This window comes from Chelonia mydas, chromosome 3 (genome assembly GCF_015237465.2).
Source record: "Chelonia mydas isolate rCheMyd1 chromosome 3, rCheMyd1.pri.v2, whole genome shotgun sequence".
NCBI classification, from domain to species: domain Eukaryota; kingdom Metazoa; phylum Chordata; order Testudines; family Cheloniidae; genus Chelonia; species Chelonia mydas.
Window position 1 is genome coordinate 118,878,245 of NC_057851.1, and position 22,385 is coordinate 118,900,629.

The 22,385-nt window shown below is 40.5% G+C and overlaps 1 protein-coding gene across 7 annotated transcripts in view; it reads right to left on the minus strand.

Moving 5' to 3' along the window:
• PRKN (parkin RBR E3 ubiquitin protein ligase) overlaps positions 1–22,385 on the minus strand; it is a 1,197,054-nt gene that overhangs the window by 926,842 nt on the left and 247,827 nt on the right. For 6 of the 7 annotated variants that reach the window (XM_043544304.1, XM_037895119.2, XM_037895120.2 and 3 more), the window contains one exon: positions 12,403–12,566. The exons of the other annotated variant lie outside the window; for it this stretch is intronic. In XM_043544304.1, the coding sequence (XP_043400239.1) occupies positions 12,403–12,566 (164 nt within the window). The remainder of the gene's footprint in view (positions 1–12,402; positions 12,567–22,385) is intronic. 7 annotated transcript variants of the gene reach the window in all.

Sequence of the window (22,385 nt, forward strand, 5' to 3'; positions counted from 1 at the left end):
GCTGAGTGGCAACTAGGGAATGGCAGACCTGCTGGGGGCCCCAGTATTTTAGAGCAAAGAGGAAAAGGAGACTGAAATGAGACAAGGACAGACGATTTGAGTTTGGACTTGGTTTGAGCCTGCGATTGTTAACATGTGTCGGGGGAAAACAAGAAAGCGTTTAAAGAATTGAACTGTCTGGGAGACTGTAATGGGGGCAGGAAAGAGGATCAGGTATTGAACTGTGTGGAAACAAGCTGGGAATTTGGATTAGATACGAGTAGCAGTGAAAGCAGGAAAAACATGGATCAGTTCAGTCAAGAAGAGGGTTGGAAACTGGATTAGGTAGGAACAGATGGAGCTCTGACAATTTACACTAGCTGAGGATCTGCTGCAGAGAGAACAAGAAAATCAATTGGACAGAGAGAGCATATTGAGATACAAGCGGTGAAATCCTGGCCCCACTGAAGTCAATGGCAATAATCCCATTGATTTATTTGGCCCATTATTTCACCCAGAGGGAAAAACGTACCCAATCTGACTCAGACATGAAAAGAAGTTCAGAATATGAAGGTTACTTTCCTGTAATAAGGGTTCTTCGAGGGGGACTCTGCATAGTCCCACTCATGGGATGCTCTGACTGGTGCAGCTTAAACAGTAGAACTCTAACTAGCAGTACCACTGGAGTGCTCACACACCTCCTTCATCCCTCCCCTCAGTGAACATTGAACGTTCTAATGCAAGGGTATATAAGGGATGTGACAATCTAGCTGCCTCAGCTCCTTCACCCACAATCCTTTTTCGAGGTAGTGGAAGAAAGGTGAGCCAGGAGTGTGAACATACAGAGTCCATATTAAAGAGCCCTGGTTGCAGACAAGTAACCCTCTTTTTTTTTCTTTTTTTTTTTTTTTGAGTGTCCTCTGCATAGTCCCACTCATGAGACAGATTAACAAACAGTACTCTTATCCAGAATAGTGAGATCACAGAGTCCTATCTGAATACGGACTGCAGAACTACCTTGTCAAATTTTCCATCAGATCTAGATTCCAAATTGAACAAATAGTGTTTGCGAAAGTATGGATTGAACTCCAATTGCTGCTCTACATATCTCTATTAGAAGAATGTGTCTAAAAAGAAGCCATAAAGGCTGTCTTCGATCTAGCTGAATGTGTTTTAATTTCCTGAGGAAGAGACAAAGATCATCAATTTATAAGCTTCTTGAATACAAATCTAACCCATCTTGAGAGCATTTGCACAGAAATAGCTTTACCCTTATTCCTCTTTTCATGCACAATAAACAATTCTGGAGACTCTCTAAATCATTTAGTCACATCTAAACAAAAGACTAACGCCCTTCTAACATCTAGCGTGTGGGCAAGTCTACACTACAAAATTAAGTCAACCTAAGTTATGTTGACGTACAGCCACCACAGTAATTAAATGGCTTTTGCATGTCCACACTATGCTACTCGTGTCAGTGGTCCTCACCAGGAGCGTTTGCACCAATTTAACTTGCACTGTGGGGCATTGTGGGATGGCTTCTGAAAGGCAGCATCAGTTGATGTAAGCAATGCAGTGTCTACACTGACACTGTGTTGACCTTATTACATCAACCTAAGCCCTTCGCCTCTTATGCGGTGTAGTGGGAGAGTTACATCAGTGGGAACTACATTTTACTGTAGACGCTTGCAGAGTTAGGTTGACGTAAGCTGCCTTACATCAGCCTAACTCTAGTGTAGACCAGGGCTATGTAAGTTAGCTTCTCCATCTCGAGTATGAGGCTCAGAAAAGAACATTAGTAAAATAATAGACTGGTTATAAAAAAAAATCTGAGGCCATCTTTTGGGTGTGTATGGAGAATTGCTTTATCTTTATGAAAAAGAGTAAATGGTGGCTCAGCCATTAACACATGCAATTCACTTATACACCCTGTTGAAGTGATAGCTGTCAAAAACAGTCTTAATAGACAAATGGAACAATGTATAATTTCCCAAAGGTTCAAAGGGAGGTTTAATCAATTGTGAAAGCACTATGTACAAATCCCAAAATGGCACAGGGTGTCCTTCTGGAGGATAAAAATTATTAAGACCTTTTAAGAACCTTTTAACTACATCATGAGTTAATATTTATTTACTGTCCACAGGTACATGGTATGCCGATATGTCTGAGAGATGAACCCTCACTGAAGATAGTCAAAGACTCATTCTCTTAACACACAATAAATATTCTAATAGATAATTAATGGACGCTGTATATGGCTCTGTATCAGGGGTGGGCAAACTTTTTGGCCTGAGGGCCACATCAGGGTTCCAAAACTGTATGGAGGGCTGAGTAGGGAAGGCTGTGCCTCCCCAAACAGCCTGGCCCTCACCCCCTATCCGCTCCCTCCCACTTCCCGCCCCCTGACTGCGTCCCTCAGAACCCCCGACCCATCCAACCCCCCGACTCCTTGTCCCCGACCACCCCCTCCTGGGATCCCCTGCCCCTAACCGACCCCCCCCAGCATCCCCCCCCTCAGGATAGGTGAATTAAGTCCAGGTACCACTGTTGTCTGGCCCAAACTGGTGCTATTAAAATTTCCTTGGCTTTGCTTTGTATTATTTTGTTTATCTGTCTTTGAACGAGGAAAATGCATACACTAAGCCTTGATCCCAATTTATTAGAAACGCATCTGATATTGAGTCCTTGATTGATATTGAGTTATCACATCTTTATCTTTCCCCACATCATCAGTTCCTTAGCTCTTGCTTTTGGAACTGGCTCATCGAATCTGACACAACTGGATTTGAAGAAGAATGTCTCCTGATTCTACCACAAGAAAATGTACCCAGGATAGGCTTGAAGACCCCTGGGTCAGAAGTATCTTTCTCTCACTGACTGGCTGTTTGCAAAGAGACTGACACCAACAAGGACTGAGCATTCATGCTCACCATAACAACTCTGTGCTTTTGTAGTAGAATGGCTCAGGAAACAGAGTCCGAAACCACAGTAGTTTTCCTCTTTGAATCCTTCCTACTTAGAGACCATTTAGTACTGTGTACTGAGGTGGAAGGTTTGTCCTTCTTCCCTCCAGACTCAGAGATGATGCTGGTCTCTGAGACGTGTTCAGACCTTGTACTTGCTCGGTTCTGGGTGGTTTTCCTGACAACACTTCTTGTAATAAAACTGTCTGTTCCATCGTTCCTTTTTAGCTCATGTAAAAGTTGAACAAATCAAGCATTTTGAAGGTGAGTATCCCTCTCTCAAACATGCCAGGTTGGTATGTGTGTCAGATGCTGGAAAAATGCCAGACACGACACGCATATTATAAAAAATGGGCTTTGTATTCTTCAGCTCCACTCTCTCCAAACCAAAGATTTACAACTATCTAACAAACTACTAACTAATTCTAACTATAAAATTAACTAGCTAACAAGCTCCGGATCCAGGAGCTCCAGATGAAGAGAGACAATTGCACATCTGCTTTATGCTGCTCGTTACTGATTCTTTATTACAGTTTGCATTAGTGCCTTTTTTGGGTCTGGACACTTATGAGAAAACTCCTGGGAATGATAAATGATTAGTAAGGGATCTCAAAAGTTGACAGAGAAATTATATACCATTTTTGTTTTGATAACTCCCTCTAAAATAATTGGCTTTTTCTCCCCCTCAAACCCTGCTCAATGTTAGTTCCTTTAAAGTGACCTCTGCTGTCATAATGCATCATCTCTGTTCTCTTGATCTATTTTTTTTCCAGCAAGATTGTTCCTAACAAGAATACTTCTGAGTTTCCTTGTGTGTGCAAATTTGTCTGCAATGGAAAACTTTGTAATCAGCCAGGACCCACTTAAGCTTCCAATAGACATTTTCAATTAAAGTGAATGAGGAAGCTCTTATTAAAAAAAACAAACAAAAAACAGATCAAGCACCCAAATCATTTATCGACTATATGTGTGTGTAAGCTTAAAAATTACAAGTAAGCATATGGTAAAGCAAATATTCTGGATTGTCACGAACTGTAACAATTTGAATAATTCACAATTTTTAAAAAAAAATCACAGAATCATATAGAAATAACAGCAAGAGACTATGATAATATAATAAATCTCCCCATTGATGCAAGAGTATTCCCTACAGTACACTGTTCTGGTCTAGATGTAAAGGATCCCAGGCTTTGAGGTTTCCACCACTTCCCTTGAGTATCAAATCCTCAGACAAAAACTTCTCACTGCTAAGAACATTCTATGGGTATTAAGTCCCCATTTTCCCTTTCTTAATTTCATCTCTATACTATCTGTGTACCACATTAATTATATCCTCTCCATCTTTGGTGTTAGCATTATCCAACTATTTGTCAACTGTTATGCTCCCACTTTAGTCATCACTTGACCAAATACACATATTTAGGTCTTCCAACCCATAATGTGTGTGTGTGTGTGTTTGTGTTTGTTTTTAAGGCACCAATTTACCTTTTATTTTCTGGTTATGAGGTGCCCAAATCTATGTATTAGTGTAGGCTTAACTCCCAGAGCTATTTCGAGAGGAATTTACCTTCCTTCTTTATAAGGTGATGAGTCTGGGAATGCAGCCCAAAACTGCACTGGTTTTTTTTTCTGCTGCCATATCACATTACAAACATATAGAATTTGCTGTCCACTCTCTTATCAGTCCTATGCCTCTTTTAGTTTGATTACTTCTTATGTTTCTCCCTCCTATAAATCTCCATCATTTGAACAGTTTTTATTCAATATATTAACTCACGAATCTGAGTAAAACAGGGAGCCGTGAAATAATTTAAATATTTTGTAATTGTAACTAACAGATTGTACTCATTCTGAGCATGATGGGAAGGAAAGATTCTACACTCTACTGTCTGATACAAACAGACATATATGGATCAAAAACATATGCAGAGTATGTGCAATTATTCAAGTCAAATTTGCTCTGAAGACCATGAATATCTACAACACAACTTTGATATACTACAGCAGAAGTTTATTATGACTCACTGCATCTGATACAAATGGTACTGCAGCTCCTGTATCCACTTCCATCTGAAGTGGTTGGGCCTTCCAGAATGTAAGGGACTGGGTTGTAGGTGGTCTGGCCTAGTGGTCACAGTGTCCACACATCAAGGATGGCCACAATACAGTAGTCAGTGAACAAAGATTGGAGGAATCGCTAGAGCCAGGATCAATAAGCAAGATTCAGGGTCAGAGTCAGGCTGGGGTCTGAGACCAGAGATCAAAGGTAGTGCCAGGCTAGAATCAGAAGGCAACAGTCAGGGTCAGAGCCAGGCTAGAGTCAAAGATAGGAGATCAGAAGGCAAGGTGTGATCGGGAGTCACAGCACCACCAGAAGTCTGTATGGTTGCCCATACAACTTCCTCGGGCAGCTTCCAGGGTTAAATGGTGTGGTTGGCTACTCTGCCACTCTTGACTCTTTGGGTAGTACTTCCCGCAATGCCTAATTGCCACAACATTTCCTGGATGTGGCTGTGCATGCCCTCTCAGTGGCAACATCAGCTGTCCTAGGCTCTGCAGCCTGGGTTCTAGTCCATGGATCCTTACATTACCCCCTCGTCAGGGCACCCTTCCTTTGGGTGGCACCAGCCCTGGTTTGTCTGAGTGGTCTTGATGAAACCTTTTTACCAGGTCAAGGGCATGGACATGGGCAGCAAATTCCCAGAAGCACTCTTCAGGACTATAGCCCTCTAAATCAATTAGGTAGTAGAGTCTTACCCTCCGCAGTTTAGAGTCAAAGACAGTGTGGTCTCCTTGGACCTGGACAAGCAGGGGTCTGTTGGGATCGGTTTGGCAAAGGGTCCTCTGTGTAAGTCTTCCAAAGGGATACATGGAAAACAGGATGTATCTTAAGGGATCAAGGGAGCTGCAATTTTAAGGTGACAGGGTTGATTTGCTGACCAATATGGAATGGTCCAAGGAACTGGTGGTCTAGCTTGTGGGACAGCCTGTTCGTACGTCCATTAACTAGAGTGTTTCACACCAAAATCATGAGACAAACTGTGGTCCTCTGCCCGAGGTGATAGAGTGAAAACCCATGAAGATGGATAACAGTTACCACTAGGAGTTGAGCCATTGTTTCAGCAGAGGGCAGGTGATCATGAAATATGAAGTCTGCCATTTCAGTCAGTTGGTCTACAACAGTCAAAACCATTGTTTGGCAGTCAGAGTCAGGGATTCCCACTCTGAAACCCATGGCAATTGAGGCCCAAGGTCTAAGTGGAGTTGCCAGCGGTACTAGGGTGCCAAGAGGCTTAGTTTGTGGAGTGTTGGTGCATGCACACAGGTCACAAGAGTCAATATAGTTACAGACTTTGGCTTGCATAGAGGGCCACCAGAAGAAACAGGAAGCTCTGCGGTAAGTCTAAAGGTGGCCAAAATGGTGCCAACAGAGTGTCATGGCAGAGATGGAGCACTTCTAGCCAGGGGAACCCCAGTGGAACATATATGTGCCCACTGAGGTATGTGATCCTATCTTGTGTGAAGCACTGCATTTCGGTTCAGACTTTCATTTGCTCAGGCTGTTCCATCATCTCCTGGACTAACAGATCACCCCACAAAGCAGATCCAATTACATCAAGCAAGTCTTGGTATTATGGCACTAAGGAAGTTGTGAGGTTTTAGGAGACAGGGCGGTTCTTGGTTAGGCTCTTTGCACTCCTGGTAATATTTGACCGTTCAGGATAAGTCATCGGCATTCCCATTCCTGGTTCCCAGGTGACAGGTGATGATTAAATCAAACCAAGAGAAGAATAATACCTACATGAGCTGTCTTTGGTTCAAGGCTCAAGCCTTATGCAGATATTCGAAGTTCTTATGGTCAGAAAAGACTTCCACTGGGTGCTGGGTTCCCTCCAGGTGATGGCACCACTCTTCAAAGGCTGATTTAATTGTGAGCAGTTATTTATGTAATATTTCATAACTCCGTTTGGTGGGGTGAGTTTTTGGGAGTAGGAGGTGCAGGGCTACAACACTGACTGTGGACATGCCTCTAACAACATATGGCCCCAGTGGCTACATTGGAGGTATCAGCAGCCCATATGAATACCTGGACCGGGTCTGGATGTACTAGAATGGGACAGTGGTAAAAGCACACTTGAGCTGTTCAAAAGCATGATGAGCTATCCCCAACTCTGCCACTGAGCTGCTGTATGACCTTGAGCAAGTCACTGTACCTTTCTATGCCTGTTTCACAACCCATAATTTGTTTCTCTTGTCCATTTAGATTGTAAGATTAGAGAATTTCTGTTACTATGTGTATGCACAAGCCTTTACACAATGGGGATCTGATCTCAGTTGAAGGAAGGGGTCGAGACACTACACAAATAATAATGCCAGATAGTTTGAATTGGGCAAAAGCGTCCCTCCCCTTCTCATTTCCTGTTTAGTTTGACGTTCACTTGATAAATGTGACATATTTTGAACCCAGAAGGGTTTCTAACCAATCTGCTGAAATGGAGATCATAAATTCTAAATGGCCACCTCTCATCACAGCTTTCCAATCTTCCATGAACCCCAAAACCATTCTCTTTATTTCTTTGGTGCATCCAGTAGCAGTCTAGCCCTTCCTTCTCTCATGCTTGGAATAAAAAGGATCTCACATCACCCCATCTTCTATGTTTTTATCAGCTCCCTGAAACAATTCCTGATTTTGCTGAATACTCTTTCAGTGCTGTCACCACATCTTACTAGAATCAGTAAGAATTCCTTCAGCATTTTTCAAGCTAATCAGTCACTTATTCTGACATCATTTGCTGTGCTGCCAGAAGGCATCTGACTGTCCCACTTCCTTCATATGACCCTCAGATTTTTAAGCCCCATTTCTCACTCTGTAGTCACCAATCAGGATTACTTCTTTTTTTTACCATGGCTCCAGTTTCACTACTTGTCTGTTAATAACTGGTTGAGTGCTTAGTAGTCCGATTCTGCTCTGTTTTGTTGAGGACAATATACCTATAGCAGGTACTGAAATTAAGTGTCTCCATACATATTTCTCTCCTGCCCTTCCTGCATCTTTTATTCTTTTTTTTAATGTCACATGCCTCAATTTTCCATATAGTGTGTCGATCTGCCATTTCCCTCCTTATGATAATTTCCTTTCCATCTCCATTCAGAAACTTCATTTCTCTCTAACACACCTCAACTACCATTCCAGCTCCTCCTTCTCCCTCTTCAGAAAAGAAAAGGAGTGTACCTCATACATATACAGCCTTCATGGTCTTCATTCATAAAGTGGACAATTGCTCATGTTCCACATCAGCCACCTTGCATCCTTTCCTATCTGAAATGTTTGTTCCATGGTTAGAACCTGCTAGGATCAGAGCACTCTGTCACCACATCTTGGCAGACTTCCATTCACTGTTAAGATATCTTTTAGAAAGTTTTCTTTTTTAACACCTACCACCATTAGTTGATTTCTCAGTCTGGTACTCAGCAATGAACTCCCACTCAGATCAAACTCCCTTTTGGTTTGGACTCATCTCTGTCGTCGTCCTTTCAAGGCTGTGAGCAGAGCTCCTGTGTGTTCCATGATTCCTTGATATACCCAACTCTTTCTGCAGAATCTAAGCTTTATTTAAAAAAAAAGGTTTCTACTCCTTATGGTTGCAAAACAAACGCATTATCCTTAAAATCTTCAGCTGAATATAAACCAATGTTACATTGCTTTCATGAGTCTGCCTGAAACAATATCTCTAAGAGACACATGAATTGACCCATTAATCTCAATAGAATGTTAACTCTGAAATTGAGATGACAATGTATATGCTGCATTTCTCTCTCCCTCTCTCTCTCTCTATGTGTGTATGTATGTATACATACACACACACACACACACACACATATATAATCAACAGTAAATATACCACTAGCATGTAGCAGAAGCATCCAGCTGGGCATGCCAAATATCCTTGTCTGCCTTCTGTTGCCAAAACCTTGGAGGGGGGAGGGTGTTTTTGCCTTCCTCTGTAGCATGTGGGTGCAGGTCACTTGCCAAGATTATTTGGATACATCACACTTAATGATTTCCCCACCATTGTGCAGCCCTTGGGCGCTGGTTTACATCAGTCCCTCTTATTCTCTGCCTATGCCACATAATAGTCTAGTCTCATAATATTTTGGTGTCATTTCAATTGTTGGGTTTATTGTGTGGGTGCTGGGTGGTGTTGGTGGCCTGTGATGTACAGGTCAGACTAGAAGATCTAGCGGTCCCTTTTGGCCTCAAACTCTATGATTATGAACTGCCAGTTGGTTCCTTCCCAGCTACCAAAACCTCTAGTTTCAGCCCTGAAAATGTCTACAATCTCTCTCTCTCACACACACACACAGTATGGATGGAAAATGCAGGGATAGACTAAACCGTGCTGATGTATTAATCATTAGAATTCACTAAATACTGGAAGTTTGGAATGGTACCTGAAACTGTTGTTGAACTTCCCATCTGCTACAGAAGCCAGAGGCCTTGCCGAAGAGTTTTGGTCCAGCTTTCCAGAGCAATACATTTACCCCTTAACTATGAACAGCACCTCAAATGTCACCTTGAAACACATTCCAAAAACCAGTCCTTATGGCCAGTCTGCCTTGGCCTTAAATAGATTAATGCGGGGAGGCAGGGATAGAGCTCCCATCCTAACCCTTGCATGGCCCATGTAAGGGTCAGGCCAAATTTCAATACCTGTGCTCAGGGGGCATGCAGGGAGAAATCCATACCACCCATAATAGGATGTGGCAAAGCTGAAAGGAATGGGGGCATGGTTCCCCTCACTCCTATGCGCTCACAGCAATTTGCTGTGGTGTGGTATTGGATGTTCAGCCTGTGCATTTTCAGGAACTTCAGGAGGCATTCTACCTTCCTGAGACACCTCCCTGTGATTCTCTTGAAGTGATGTGATTGCACATCTCCCCTTGGAGTGTCTATGCTTATTGTAAATAACTTTAAAACTGCCTTAAAATTAACCTGACTGAAGGCATCTCAGTGTAAATAAATCTGAGTTGCCAGCCCTGAATATCTGAAAATCAATTCTTCCTTTATTCATCTAAGTTTTAGGTTTCACGTTTTATCCTGCAAAAAGTTGGGTTACAAATTCCCTGAATAAAGTTAGACCCCAGTAACAGATTCTGTGTTTCCAGTCCTGAAACAGCCTGACAACACCACTATAATCTCAAGCACTTCAGCATGTGCGGGAAGGTTTAGAAGCTTCTTAAAGTATAACTGTCAAGGTTCCTTCCGCACTCTGAACTCTAGGGTACAGATGTGGGGACCTGCATGAAAGACCCCCTAAGCTTATTCTTACCAGCTTAGGTTAAAAACTTCCCCAAAGTAAAAACTTTGCCTTGTTCTTGAACTGTATGCTGCCACCACCAAGCGTTTTAAACAAAGAACAGGGAAAGAGACCACTTGGAGACGTCTTCTCCCCCAAAATATCCCCCCAAGCCCTACACCCCCTTTCCTGGGGAAGGCTTGATAACAATCCTCACCAGTTTGTACAGGTGAACACAGACCCAAACCCTTGGATCTTAAGAACAATGAAAAATCAATCAGGTTCTTAAAAGAAGAATTTTAATTAAACAAAAGGTAAAAGAATCACCTCTGTAAAATCAGGATGGTAAATACCTTACAGGGTAATCAGATTCAAAACAGAGAGAATCCCTCTAGGCAAAACCTTAAGTTACAAAAAGACACAAAAACAGGAATATACATTCCATCCAGCACAGCTTATTTTACCTGCCATTAAACAAAAGGAAATCTAACGCATTTCTAGCTAGATTACTAACTAACTTAACAGGAGTTGTAAGGCTGCATTTCTGATCTGTTCCCACCAAAAGCATCACACAGATAGACAAGGCCTTTGTTCCGCCCCCTCCAGATTTGAAAGTATCTTGTCCCCTCATTGGTCATTTTGGGTCAGGTGCCAGCGAGGTTACCTTAGCTTCTTAACCCCTTACAGATGAAAGGGATTTGCCTCTGGCCAGGAGGGATTTTATAGTACTGTATACAGAAAGGTGAGTACCCTTCCCTTTATATTTATGACAGTAATACAGAACCCTAAACATAGGAACTGGCTTTTCAATTCACCTTAAAAACATTTTTGGCCCCATATATTTTCTTTAGTAAAAACAAATCACCTAAAAGCAAAGCACAGCAGTTTATGTATGATGACTATGTGCATCAACACTATCAGCAGGAGATGCCCTGGAGAATGACAACAGCAATTTGCATTCTATAGTTTCTTTTGTGTGCCCAAACTCCCTAAAGCATTTGACAAAGCAATAAATATCATGCCCATGAAGATGTAGTGATAGGATGTCAATATCGTAGTGACTCTCTGCAACCAGATACAGCAGCCATTCTGTGCACAGCAATGTCCCCCACACAGCTGAAAACACAAGTGCCAATTAATCTGTGCTCATTAAAATAGAACGAGTTGTTCCTGTGGGGGACAGTTTATGTAGTCACCTGAACCGCTATAGAATGCACCTCATTGTTCTTTGATGTCACTGCCAGGATAGTAGTTCTAACAACTCAGCAATCTCTAGTTTTGTATTAGGAGGCCGATACATATATTATTTCCAGATTTCTCAAATGTCTTAAACCTATGTTCTTATGCTTCCCCCAGCAAATGCTGCCATCTCCACAAATATCACTCATAGGAAGAAAGAGAAGCTTATGAAATGAGAGTGGCAGTATTGGTAACAGTGGTAGAGATGATCAGAAAAAGTCTTGTTACTTGTCCTGTTATGCTCTTTTTTCCCTCTCCATTCATTCTGCATTTTATTTTTATCAGAATAGTTAATTAGGAGGAAATGAAATTCAAATAGGAACTCAGCCACTTATAAATCTTTCTCCTCCTCACTAGTCTTTCAAACTACGGGTTTGTGATTTCAGTGCTTTTTGGGGAAACCTCATTGGCTACTGTGAACAGGCCTTCAAATACTACCCCTCCATCAGCGTGCACACGCACACACAGACAGCAGCAGCCTTACAACTATCCTCCAGGGGTCACAATTGGGTTACAAATATTGCACAACATGATGACTGAGCAGCCTGATTTGGAAGAATTTATTCACATTCATTCAGCTTCATTAAGATTCAAATGGAATAAGTAAGGTAGAAATTGAGCAGATACAGAAATTGTGCATAGCTTGCGCCTGTAGTCAGTAAACATTTATTCACTAAGCACAGCTCTCTTTTGCTCTCTCTTGCTCTTATATTCTTTCTCTCTCCCTATCCTTCCTGCTTGCTGTTTTAATGCATAATTAAGAAGGTCAGAATTAATGAAGCAGTGTGGAGTAAAGTTCAAGGAATCCCCAGGCACTATTTATTCTATTAGATCTCAGTCATGAATGTCAGACTGGCAGCATTAGAGACAGAAGCAGTTGAGCTGGCAGCATCCCAGAAACAAAACTACCAAGGGAGACTTACCTGCAGTGTCAAGTCATTCCTAAGCTCCTTCCCTGCAAAAATCACACGTAACTGGTCAGCTGGAACTCCCTGTCGCTTAGCAACCACCTCCTTGAGCTGGCAGATGCTGGTGTCTGAATCAACCTCCACTGGGAAACCATGGCTGGAGTTGAACCTGACGAACACTGACCAAAACCAAAACATTTTAGAAAGTAAGCATTTTTCAAGTCAGATCTATTTTAAAATGGTATAAGAGGAGGTTTTCTAATCCCTGAACTATTGACATAATGGTACAGTAAAATTTTAGTATATTTTTCATTTTAAAGAGAAACTTTTAATGCTGTAATTTATCATTCTGAAAGAAGGATCTGTAAGGGATTTCCTATCATATAATAGTCAGTGACCAATAAACAAAAAGTGTATGTCCCCCCCCCCCCCCCGACAGCAATATTAAATTACAGTGAGCATACAGAAACAAACAGACTTAACTAGGCAAGATTCTGAGTAATCACTAAGTGATACAATAGATTTTCAATTCAGTCTTATCCTGGGCAGCCATATATACTCTTTGTGTCCTATGTGTTCTTCTCCCACCGGATATAACAAATGCAGGGAATACAGATGTTTGTTAGAACAAGGATGCATTGAACAGCATAAGAACAGATAGTTCCCTGCTATACAGTAAAACATAGTCATACAGACTGGTTTCCCACAGATATAATTCTACAGAAAATAACGATGGAAGGGAAATCATCTGCTAGCTGAAATGTTTGAGTGTTTTCTGTACCAGTGTGGTCTTTTTCAGAGTTCACTAAAATACCTGTAGTACATAACTCCAGTACATACATATTCCTTCAATGCAGAAAGTTACCACCAGACTAGCCATGTCATTTTAGAGCTACAGCAATTGGTTTATACATTCAGAGAAGCCCGGCAAACAAGCTCATGAGTTTATTGCCATTCAGCTGGGGGGACTGCTTTTCATAATGAGTCTGAATGTGCCCATTAGGCTCACAGTGAGGAAAGAGACTAAAAAAACCACTATATAGAAAAACCTCATTATAACCGCATCACTCACTGAGATTGTATGAAAAGTAGAGATATAGCCTGGTGAGTTACTTCAACCAATAGGTTTCATAGACGGGAAACAGAGAATTAGTAAAACCAATATAAAACAAGAAATTATCTAGACCAAGCGAATAGCAGACATCTGCTACTGTAATGATGGGACATCGGTTGCAACTGATGTTCCATTGTAAGAGTTTATTTTGATTCCCAGTCTAATTTTTCAGTTGGAGAAGCTGCTGATTTCAGATTTTTAGCTGATTTCAGAATTTGATAAATATTTACATTTTCCAGAACATTGCAGTGGTTGTATGATGGTGATGGTGATGCTGTTGTATAATATGTATTATGATTTCCATTTAAAATTTTAGATGCCAAAACTTTTTACCTCTAAAATTCTAGATAACAATTAAAGTTTTGGTACTTGGAAAGTTTTGCCTTTATGTACCCAATCACAATATAGAATTTCAAAATACAGTCAATAGGAACATAGCACACATGTCCTTTAGAGTAGTATATGGCTTCTTATACTATATCCTCATTAAAGCTTTTTCAGTTTCTATGATGGAAGGTGTCCGAGTAATGATTGTGGGGTTTACAGAACATTATTGGATCAGAATGTCTAAAAATCCATGCAACTGAAATTTAATTTTGCAGATGTGCCATGTGATTTGGAAGAGTAATGGAGGAATGATATGGTAAGAGTCTGGAATTGAAGACCTCATGTCTTCTTCAAAAAAAACTTATAATGATCCACTACATAAGAAATTATCTTGGCAAATAAAAGGAGTTGTATTTAATTCAACCTATCCCAGAAGATATACCTATTATTAATTTATTTTAAAAAAACTTGTGTAAGGAACCAGGCCTTAAAAGGACTTGAACCTGACTCTCTCACACCCAACGTGAGTTTCCCAATGCTCTAAAGAGTCAGTCAATCTCTCCTGTTGGAGAGATTCCATTTTGTGGAAATAATTCAATATTTATTGGGCCAGAAGGAAAGGCTGACTATATAGACTGATGGTTAGGGCACTCATGTGAGATGTCAGAGACCCAGATTCAAGTCCCTGTGTTTCCTACACCCCAGCTGATTGTGCTAACCACCAGGTTCTAAATCAATCCCTCTTCCTTGGTGAATATTTAATTATTCAAAGTGGCACAACTCCAACAGAAGAGACTCAGAGCAGCCCAGCTCAGAATAGCTAACAGCTGGGTGGTGAGAGTACTCACCTGAGATGTGGGAAGATGTATACAAGTCCCTGGTCTAAATGAGGCAGAGCAGGGACTTGCAGCTGGCTCTCGCTCATGAGTGCCATAATCACTGGACTATTGCCTGTTCTGGGGTCTCTTCATCCCTCTATCCTGGACCAGAGATTCCATCCTGGACCTGAGGAACCTTTCCTAATGAAAGTTTCATTAAAACTGATAAACTGAAACTTTTTGCAGAAATGTATTAAAATAAATCCAGACCAGCTTTAGCCCTAAGGCACTTGCCAAGGCCATACAATGAGTCAATAAAAGATCTTGGACTAGAATTCAGTTGTTCTGCCTCCAGGGTCCCTTCTCAAACTACTAGGCAATCCTCCCTCATTTAATTCTTATGGATGTCAGTACTAGTCTTATGAGAAGAGAACAAATTAAGAAGTGCGCCCACATTCTCAATGCAATGTAACTGACAACAGGGAAGGGCTTGATGACAGAAATGCTAAAACAAAAACTGGAGTAATATTTAAGTGAATTGTTAAGCATAGCTCATTATACTAATCCAACACACATACTGTAGGCATGACTGATGTTAACTACCAGGAAACCAGAAATCTCCCTTCCTTCTCTTCCAGAAGCCAAAGTATCTCCATGCCAAGGTTTAAGAAGCTAGCAGAATTGTGGAAGTACACTCATTCTAACCACAAGCAAATATTTGAGTGGCCCATGAATACACTGTATTTTCATTTTGCAGTAAAAATATATCTAATCCCTCATAATCACAAATAGTTAAACTGAAAAAAATGCTTAGCCTGCAAATTATTTGTTGGAAAGCACTAGTCCAAATTTCTTCTACCTTTCACACAATAACTTCATCAGAAATCATGGAGTGCACTTAACATATTTTAGTATAAATGTATTGATGGCATCTTTGTTCATTCACAAAGAGCCTATTAAGACTTAAGACCCAGGCTGAACAAGAACACAATTTTGTCAACATAATATTTTAAGCTCTCTTTTTGGAAAGAGATGATTAATATTGTTTGACTGACAGCCAAATCCTAAATCATCAGTATCCAGTGGATACTCTTTTAAAAGTGCACAGGTAATTCCAGTTAATTAATTAATGAGAGTTACACAGATACATTAAAGAGACCCCTTACAGTAAACAAACACTTTGAAAACCCATATAATTTAAGGTTTGTCTCCTGAACTGGTTTGATCAAACTTTGTTGATAGTGTAAACAATTTTTCAAAGGCACACAGGACCATATTTGAAAAGGTTTTCAGATGCCTAAAGAAGCAGATAGGCACCTAGTGGGATTTTTTAAAGCACCTCGTTGCCTAACTTCCATTGATTTCAATAAGAGTTAGGTACCTAGGTGCTGTCAAAAGTCCCACCAGGTGTCTGTCTACATCTTTAGATGCCTAAAATACCTTTGAAAATCTGGCCTCAAGTTCATAAGTTCTAAACATTGCAAGAACCCTTACGTATCAAAAGGCAAAATCTCAGAAAAAACTGGTGTAACTGGAAGGGAGAGAAAAAACAGAAATATGACAACAGTTCACAATGTCTTATAGATGTCCAAGATAAGCATCATCATTCAATAAATTCAGTGAATTGGATAATGCAATTCCTTGTTTGGAAGCATCAGCAAAGTTTCTGGTTACACTGAATGCTGTGACGTCTGCATAAATGAATAGCTGCAGAAAAAGAAGAATAGACATACACACACAGGTCAAACTTACAGTTTATTCTAGTTTTAAAGATACTAATGGTTCCAACAAAACTCCCCATTTTAAATATAGGAATCACTATCAAACCAGTAAAATCTTTCAAAATGCAATGAACTTTTTAAGTGTGACCCACTGCACATACACAAAATAGGATTTTTGGGATGTCCTAATGACTCAAGTGGTAGAGATATAAATGTCCATAGGGGGAACCCAAAACTCACTTCCTGGGCAGGTCAGTGCTGGGAGTGTCAGAAAGAATGTTCTCCATCTTGGGCGTACATTCGTACTGAGCAACATTTCCCTTTTTTTTCATTCCAGGCTGACACTACAGGCTCAGAATACACTGTGTTGCAGGGTAAATGCTGTGTATTCTGTCCAGGGAAGGGAAATTGAAAACTTATACACAGAAATGCTGGCCTAGCACACAGGAATAGGTTGAAGTAACCCGGAATAGCCTTATTTTCCTCTGAATACAGGACATACTGCCTTATGCAAGCTGAAAGCATGTTCTCCCCATCCCAGCTCTGCACGGCACATTTTAAAAAAAAAATCAGAGTTAACATATACTTGAAAGCATGTGCACCTCTTCCCACTGCAGAAATAATACACAAATTTAAAGACAAATCATGGCTTTCTGGTCTAAGAAACTGTAGACCTTTAACTGATTAAAGAATACATTTTAGGAGCAACCAGAAGTCTCCTGTTTCTCCATTGAAAAAAATTCTGGTCCTACACATATACAAGTGTAAATCAGGAATAACTTCACTGAAGTCAGTGGAATTGTATCAATTACAAACAATTTAAATGAGATCAGAATCAGGCCCCTTATATACTGCTAAACTAACTGCAGTGCTCCCTATTAACTAATTAAGTTATTTATGCAACTCTCAGTAGGTCTACTAGAGGTCAAACTTCACAAATAGAGTGCAGAAGCCATTATGGGAGTTGGGAAGAAGCATGAAGGCAAATTTAAGAAAAAAGCATCAGACCAAAGAATGAAGGCATGGTCCAGGACTTAATGGCAGAGTTGAGCAAAAATCAGAATTTCCACCCTGTGAGAATTCCAATATTTGGACATTTGTTTACATACCAGATCAGACAGAAAAGTAAAGCTGTTCAGGAATTTTTCAACGAAACTTTTCGCCCCCATTAAAAAATGCCGATTAATCAAAACCAAAAGTTTTCAGGGAAATATATCAGTTTTAACAAAAAACTTTCCAGATGAAATTTCTAGTTAAAACCACAGACAAACAGAGAGAAAGAGAGACACCCACTTCAGAATAGCCAATAGCTCAATGGGTAGACAAGACATTCAGCTGGGAAGTGGGAGACTTATGTTCAAGTCCCTGTTCTGAATCTCTCTTGTTGGAGCTGTTTCACTCTGTATAAATAATTAAATATTCATTGAGCCAAAGAGAGAGAAAGACTGGTTAGGACACTCATCTGGGATGTATGGGAACCAAGGTAGTCCTTGCTCTCAATCAGGAAAAGCAGGAATTGGAACCTGGGTCTCCCAAAACACATAGGATGCCCCAACCACTGGACTATTGGTTATTCTGGGTGAATCTCGCTCTCCAAAACAAACCTCGAAATTGCGAAACAGATTTCCTGTTTTCCATTATTGTTGCCCTACTGAGAAGTCAAAACATTTACATTGTTTAAAGAACAAGAAGTTCCAAAAACATTTCAATTCAGAAATGTCAAAACATTTTATTGACATTTAGACCAAAACAAAAAGTTTCTAACATTTCCAAATCAAAATGTTTCCTTTTGAGTCAGGTTGACACTAAAATTCATCTGCATAAATTACCATGGGGCCTCATACCCTCATTCTTCTCTATGGCTGGGCTCCCTGGCAGGATGACTTCTCCCATGATGCACTGTATTCATGTGAGTCCCATGTTGACATATGTGACTCAGTCAGAGGGGAGGCAAGCAGTATAGCCGAGCCAAGGAGCCCAAGTAACAGACGAGAAGAAGGGCACAAAGCACCTGAACTCTCATACGGCACTGCAGCCGCTCTAAGCAGATGCAATTTAATGTCAACCTGACAAGAAAAGAAATGTTTCATTTTACTTCATCAACAACAACAACCCAAAATATTTTGATTTAGGTCAAATTGACCCAAAATTAAATATTTCATTTCGATTTTTCCAAAGGAAAAATAAAATTTCTGCAAAATCAAACTTTGCTCTCGCAGAATTTTACTTTTACAGAGACTGCATCTTCCACTGAAAAATCATTAACTCTATGTAATGGCTTTCAGTTGATTTGTAACGGACTAACAGAAAGGTCCTACCACCATCCACAGTAGGCCACTGACAGAAATAAGTTACCAAATAACAACTGTCCAGTGATCTCTGTGAAATAAGCTTGTCGCTAAATGATCACCCTGTTGAGAAGGAGTAAAGTACAATACTGTGACATTTACTTGTCATTCTCGAGGAGTCCAAAGTGTTTTACAAACTGTATAATAAACCAATCACCAAACTGGAAGCAGCAACACAATGCAATTGCTTAGTGCAGACTTAAAGTATATCTATCTAGTTGAAGTTACAGAGAGGAATTGTAGGCAGACAGAATATTAGAACCTGAACTGGCATTTGAAAAAGATTCCAAATCCTCCAGCTCTTTCTACTCATGGAAATCGTGCCAAGGCCTCTTTAATGATGTAATGCCATTAGCTCCATAATGGGCACTGTTTCAGTTCTGATTCAGAGACAAAATCTTCATCACTCCCTCCAGAAGCTGGGTTCTCCTATTTGTGAATAAACTACTAGGATGTAGTCTTGGTATACAGAGGTATTATTCTAGGCTCTAAAAAACTAATCCGTGACAAGAATGAACAAAGTTTATCTATTACTGCATCACTGAACTGAAGACTCAAAATTACTGCTAACATTAACAAAGAATAGCCAGTTCCTCTTAATTTCCTTGTTCACAAAAGAATACAATTCTTCTTTCCTGTGCAACAAATGAAAGGCAGATTGGTCCTAGGCCATTTAGGGTTTATAGGTCATAATCAACCTCTTAAACACCAAAGACCAATGGGCTGCCAGTGCAGATGCTGGAGCACTGTTGTCACGGGCTCCTAGTGAGATGCCTTGCTCAAGCTGCTGTGTTTTATACCAGCTTCAGTTTCCAAATGATTGTACGGGGTAACACCATGTAAATTGCATTGCAATACTCTAACAGTATAAGTTGTCCCTGCATAACCACTTACATTGTGGGATCACTTCCCTCCTCTGGGAGGAATGTACCTTTCTGATCAGAAACATTCTTGGTTATAGCTACAGCTGGGTGAAGATTGCCAAAAAAAATTCCATAACAATTAGCTCAAATTTTAAAGTAATTTTTTTAGTCTATGCTTGTACTTATTTCATGTTCACTTTAAATGAAAATTTGAGCAATTAAGTTTTACTCAAATGAAAGCTCATGGAAAGTAAATCTGAAGTTGAAACATGCAAATATTCACACCTTATGTGTTATATATCATAGATGGAACACTGACTGAAACCTAGTGATTGAACAGTATTCTCATCCCCGCTTTGTCCTGAGCTCTGGCATATATGCAATAAAAAAAAGTAATACAGAAACAGCTAATCTAATGATATAGTCATATTGACATTTCCTTAAAAAGCCTCTTTTCCTGATAAAGTAATTTCCTTAGACATATATAGCCTAATGTACACCCACTGAAGTCAATGCCAAAGCTGTCATTGACTTCACTGGTGCAGGATTAGGCTCATCCAGTATGTTGCCCAAAATTTAAACTGATGCTACACTGGTCATTAATATACTTCCATGCCAATGAGGGTCCTTAATCAGTCATTTCCATATTCTATAGTCTCACCCATTCTGTGTTTGTATAGTGAGTCCCACCTTGAAAAACAAAAATACAGTTCTGGAGCACTAAAATTCCACTTGTCCTCCAGGAATGTTGTGTCTTTTTTTAAAAAAAACAAGAACTCAGTGTAATGCAATGGAATTCATGCAGATGGGCAGAAAATCCCTGCCAGAACAGGGGATATATTATAACTCCAAGACTGTAATGTAATTCCAAACCAAAGTGACTTCGGCTATGTCCACACTGTGCACAGTGTGGACTACAAGGTGTGAATTCCAGACTGCATCGAAGTGTTGCGCTCTAACTGCCTCACCTAGATGCGGCTGGCGTGAACAAAAAGGCACCAAATGGTGTTAGTCCTCTTTCACACAGAACTAGGTTATGTTAATATGAACTAGGGTACCTTTTTAATTTGTGCCAGCTGTGTCCACATGGGCCAGTTAGAGAACAACAGTTTTGTGTCCTCTGCAATTCACACATCGCTAGTCAAGCCCTAAGATTCCAGAGCTAAACCAATTACACTTAGTCCACATTCCCCACGAAATTGAACAATTTTCTCGTATGACACCTACATACTCATTATGACTAGTTTCATTATGTCTGAGTTGAAGACCTAGACAATGATTAGCATGCTAATAGGAAGTGATGCTTCAATAAGATGGGATTTTTCTTAACTTCCCAGAGAAATCAAGTTTATCTTCTCCCCACTGCAAGCCATGATGCTTAAAAATTTTCAAATAATAAATATTCTAGTAACAGTTAATGTAAATAAAATACATTGTGACCAGAATGATAAGTTTTGTTTCTTTTGGCATATCATAATATGGTATCTCAGTATTACAGTTTCATAACTGTAACACTCTGGTAATGTGTGCCTGGAGTGACTCTTTAGAAAGCAAAAGGTTGTGTGATTAAACAATCCTGGGAGAGGAATCTTGGGAGTAGCCATTTCTACAAGGAAAACTTGAGATGGATTTTGTGTCATTTCTTTTTCAGTTCCTATTTTCAATGAAACCAAACCTCAAGGAGAAAGGGGTAAAGCCTGCTATATCCTACGTGCACTGTGTTTGGAACACGGTGGGGAAGCCACCTGCTCATAATAATACAGGCATGACAAACACCTCAGTCTCCTTAATTCCTTAATATTTGAATTCACAAGTTTGTTTCATTTACCCATTCCATCACTGTGCATTCATATGTTACTAGAAAGGATTATGAAAACTCACAGCGATCGGGGGAGGTCCCGGACGACAGGAAAAAGGCTAATGTAGTGCCCATCTTTAAAAAAGGGAAGGAGGAGGATCCGGGGAACTACAGGCCAGTGAGTCTCACCTCAGTCCCTGGAAAAATCATGGAGCAGGTCCTCAAGGAATCAATTCTGAAGCACTTAGAGGAGAGGAAAGTGATCAGAACAGTCAGCATAGATTCACCAAGGGCAAGTCATGCCTGACTAATCTAATTGCCTTCTATGATGAGATAACTGGCTCTGTGGATGAGGGGAAAGCAGTGGACGTGTTGTTCCTTGACTTTAGCAAAGCTTTTGACACGGTGTCCCACAGTATTCTTGCCAACAAGTTAAAGAAGTATGGGCTGGATGAATGGACTATAAGGTGGATAGAAAGCTGGCTAGATCGTCGGGCTCAATGGGTAGTGATCAATGGCTCCATGTCTAGTTGGCAGCCGGTATCAAGTGGAGTGCCCCAAGGGTCGGTCCTAGGGCCGGTTTTGTTCAATATCTTCATTAATGATCTGGAGGATGGTGTGGATCCTCATCCTCATCCTGCAACTCAGCAAGTTGCAGATGACACTAAACTGGGAAGAGAGGTAGATACGCTGGAGGGTAGGGATAGGATACAGAGGGACCTAGACAAAATAGAGGATTGGGCCGAAATAAATCTGATGAGGTTCAACAAGGACAAGTGCAGAGTCCTGCACTTAGGATGGAAGAATCCCATGCACCGCTATAGACTAGGGACCAAATAGCTAGGCAGCAGTTCTGCAGAAAAGGACCGAGGGGTTACAGTGGATGAGAAGCTGGATGAGTCAACAATGTGCCCTTGTTGCCAAGAAGGCCAATGGCATTTTGGGATGTATAAGTAGGGGCATTGCCAGCAGATCGAGGGATGTGATCATTCCCCTCTATTCGACATTG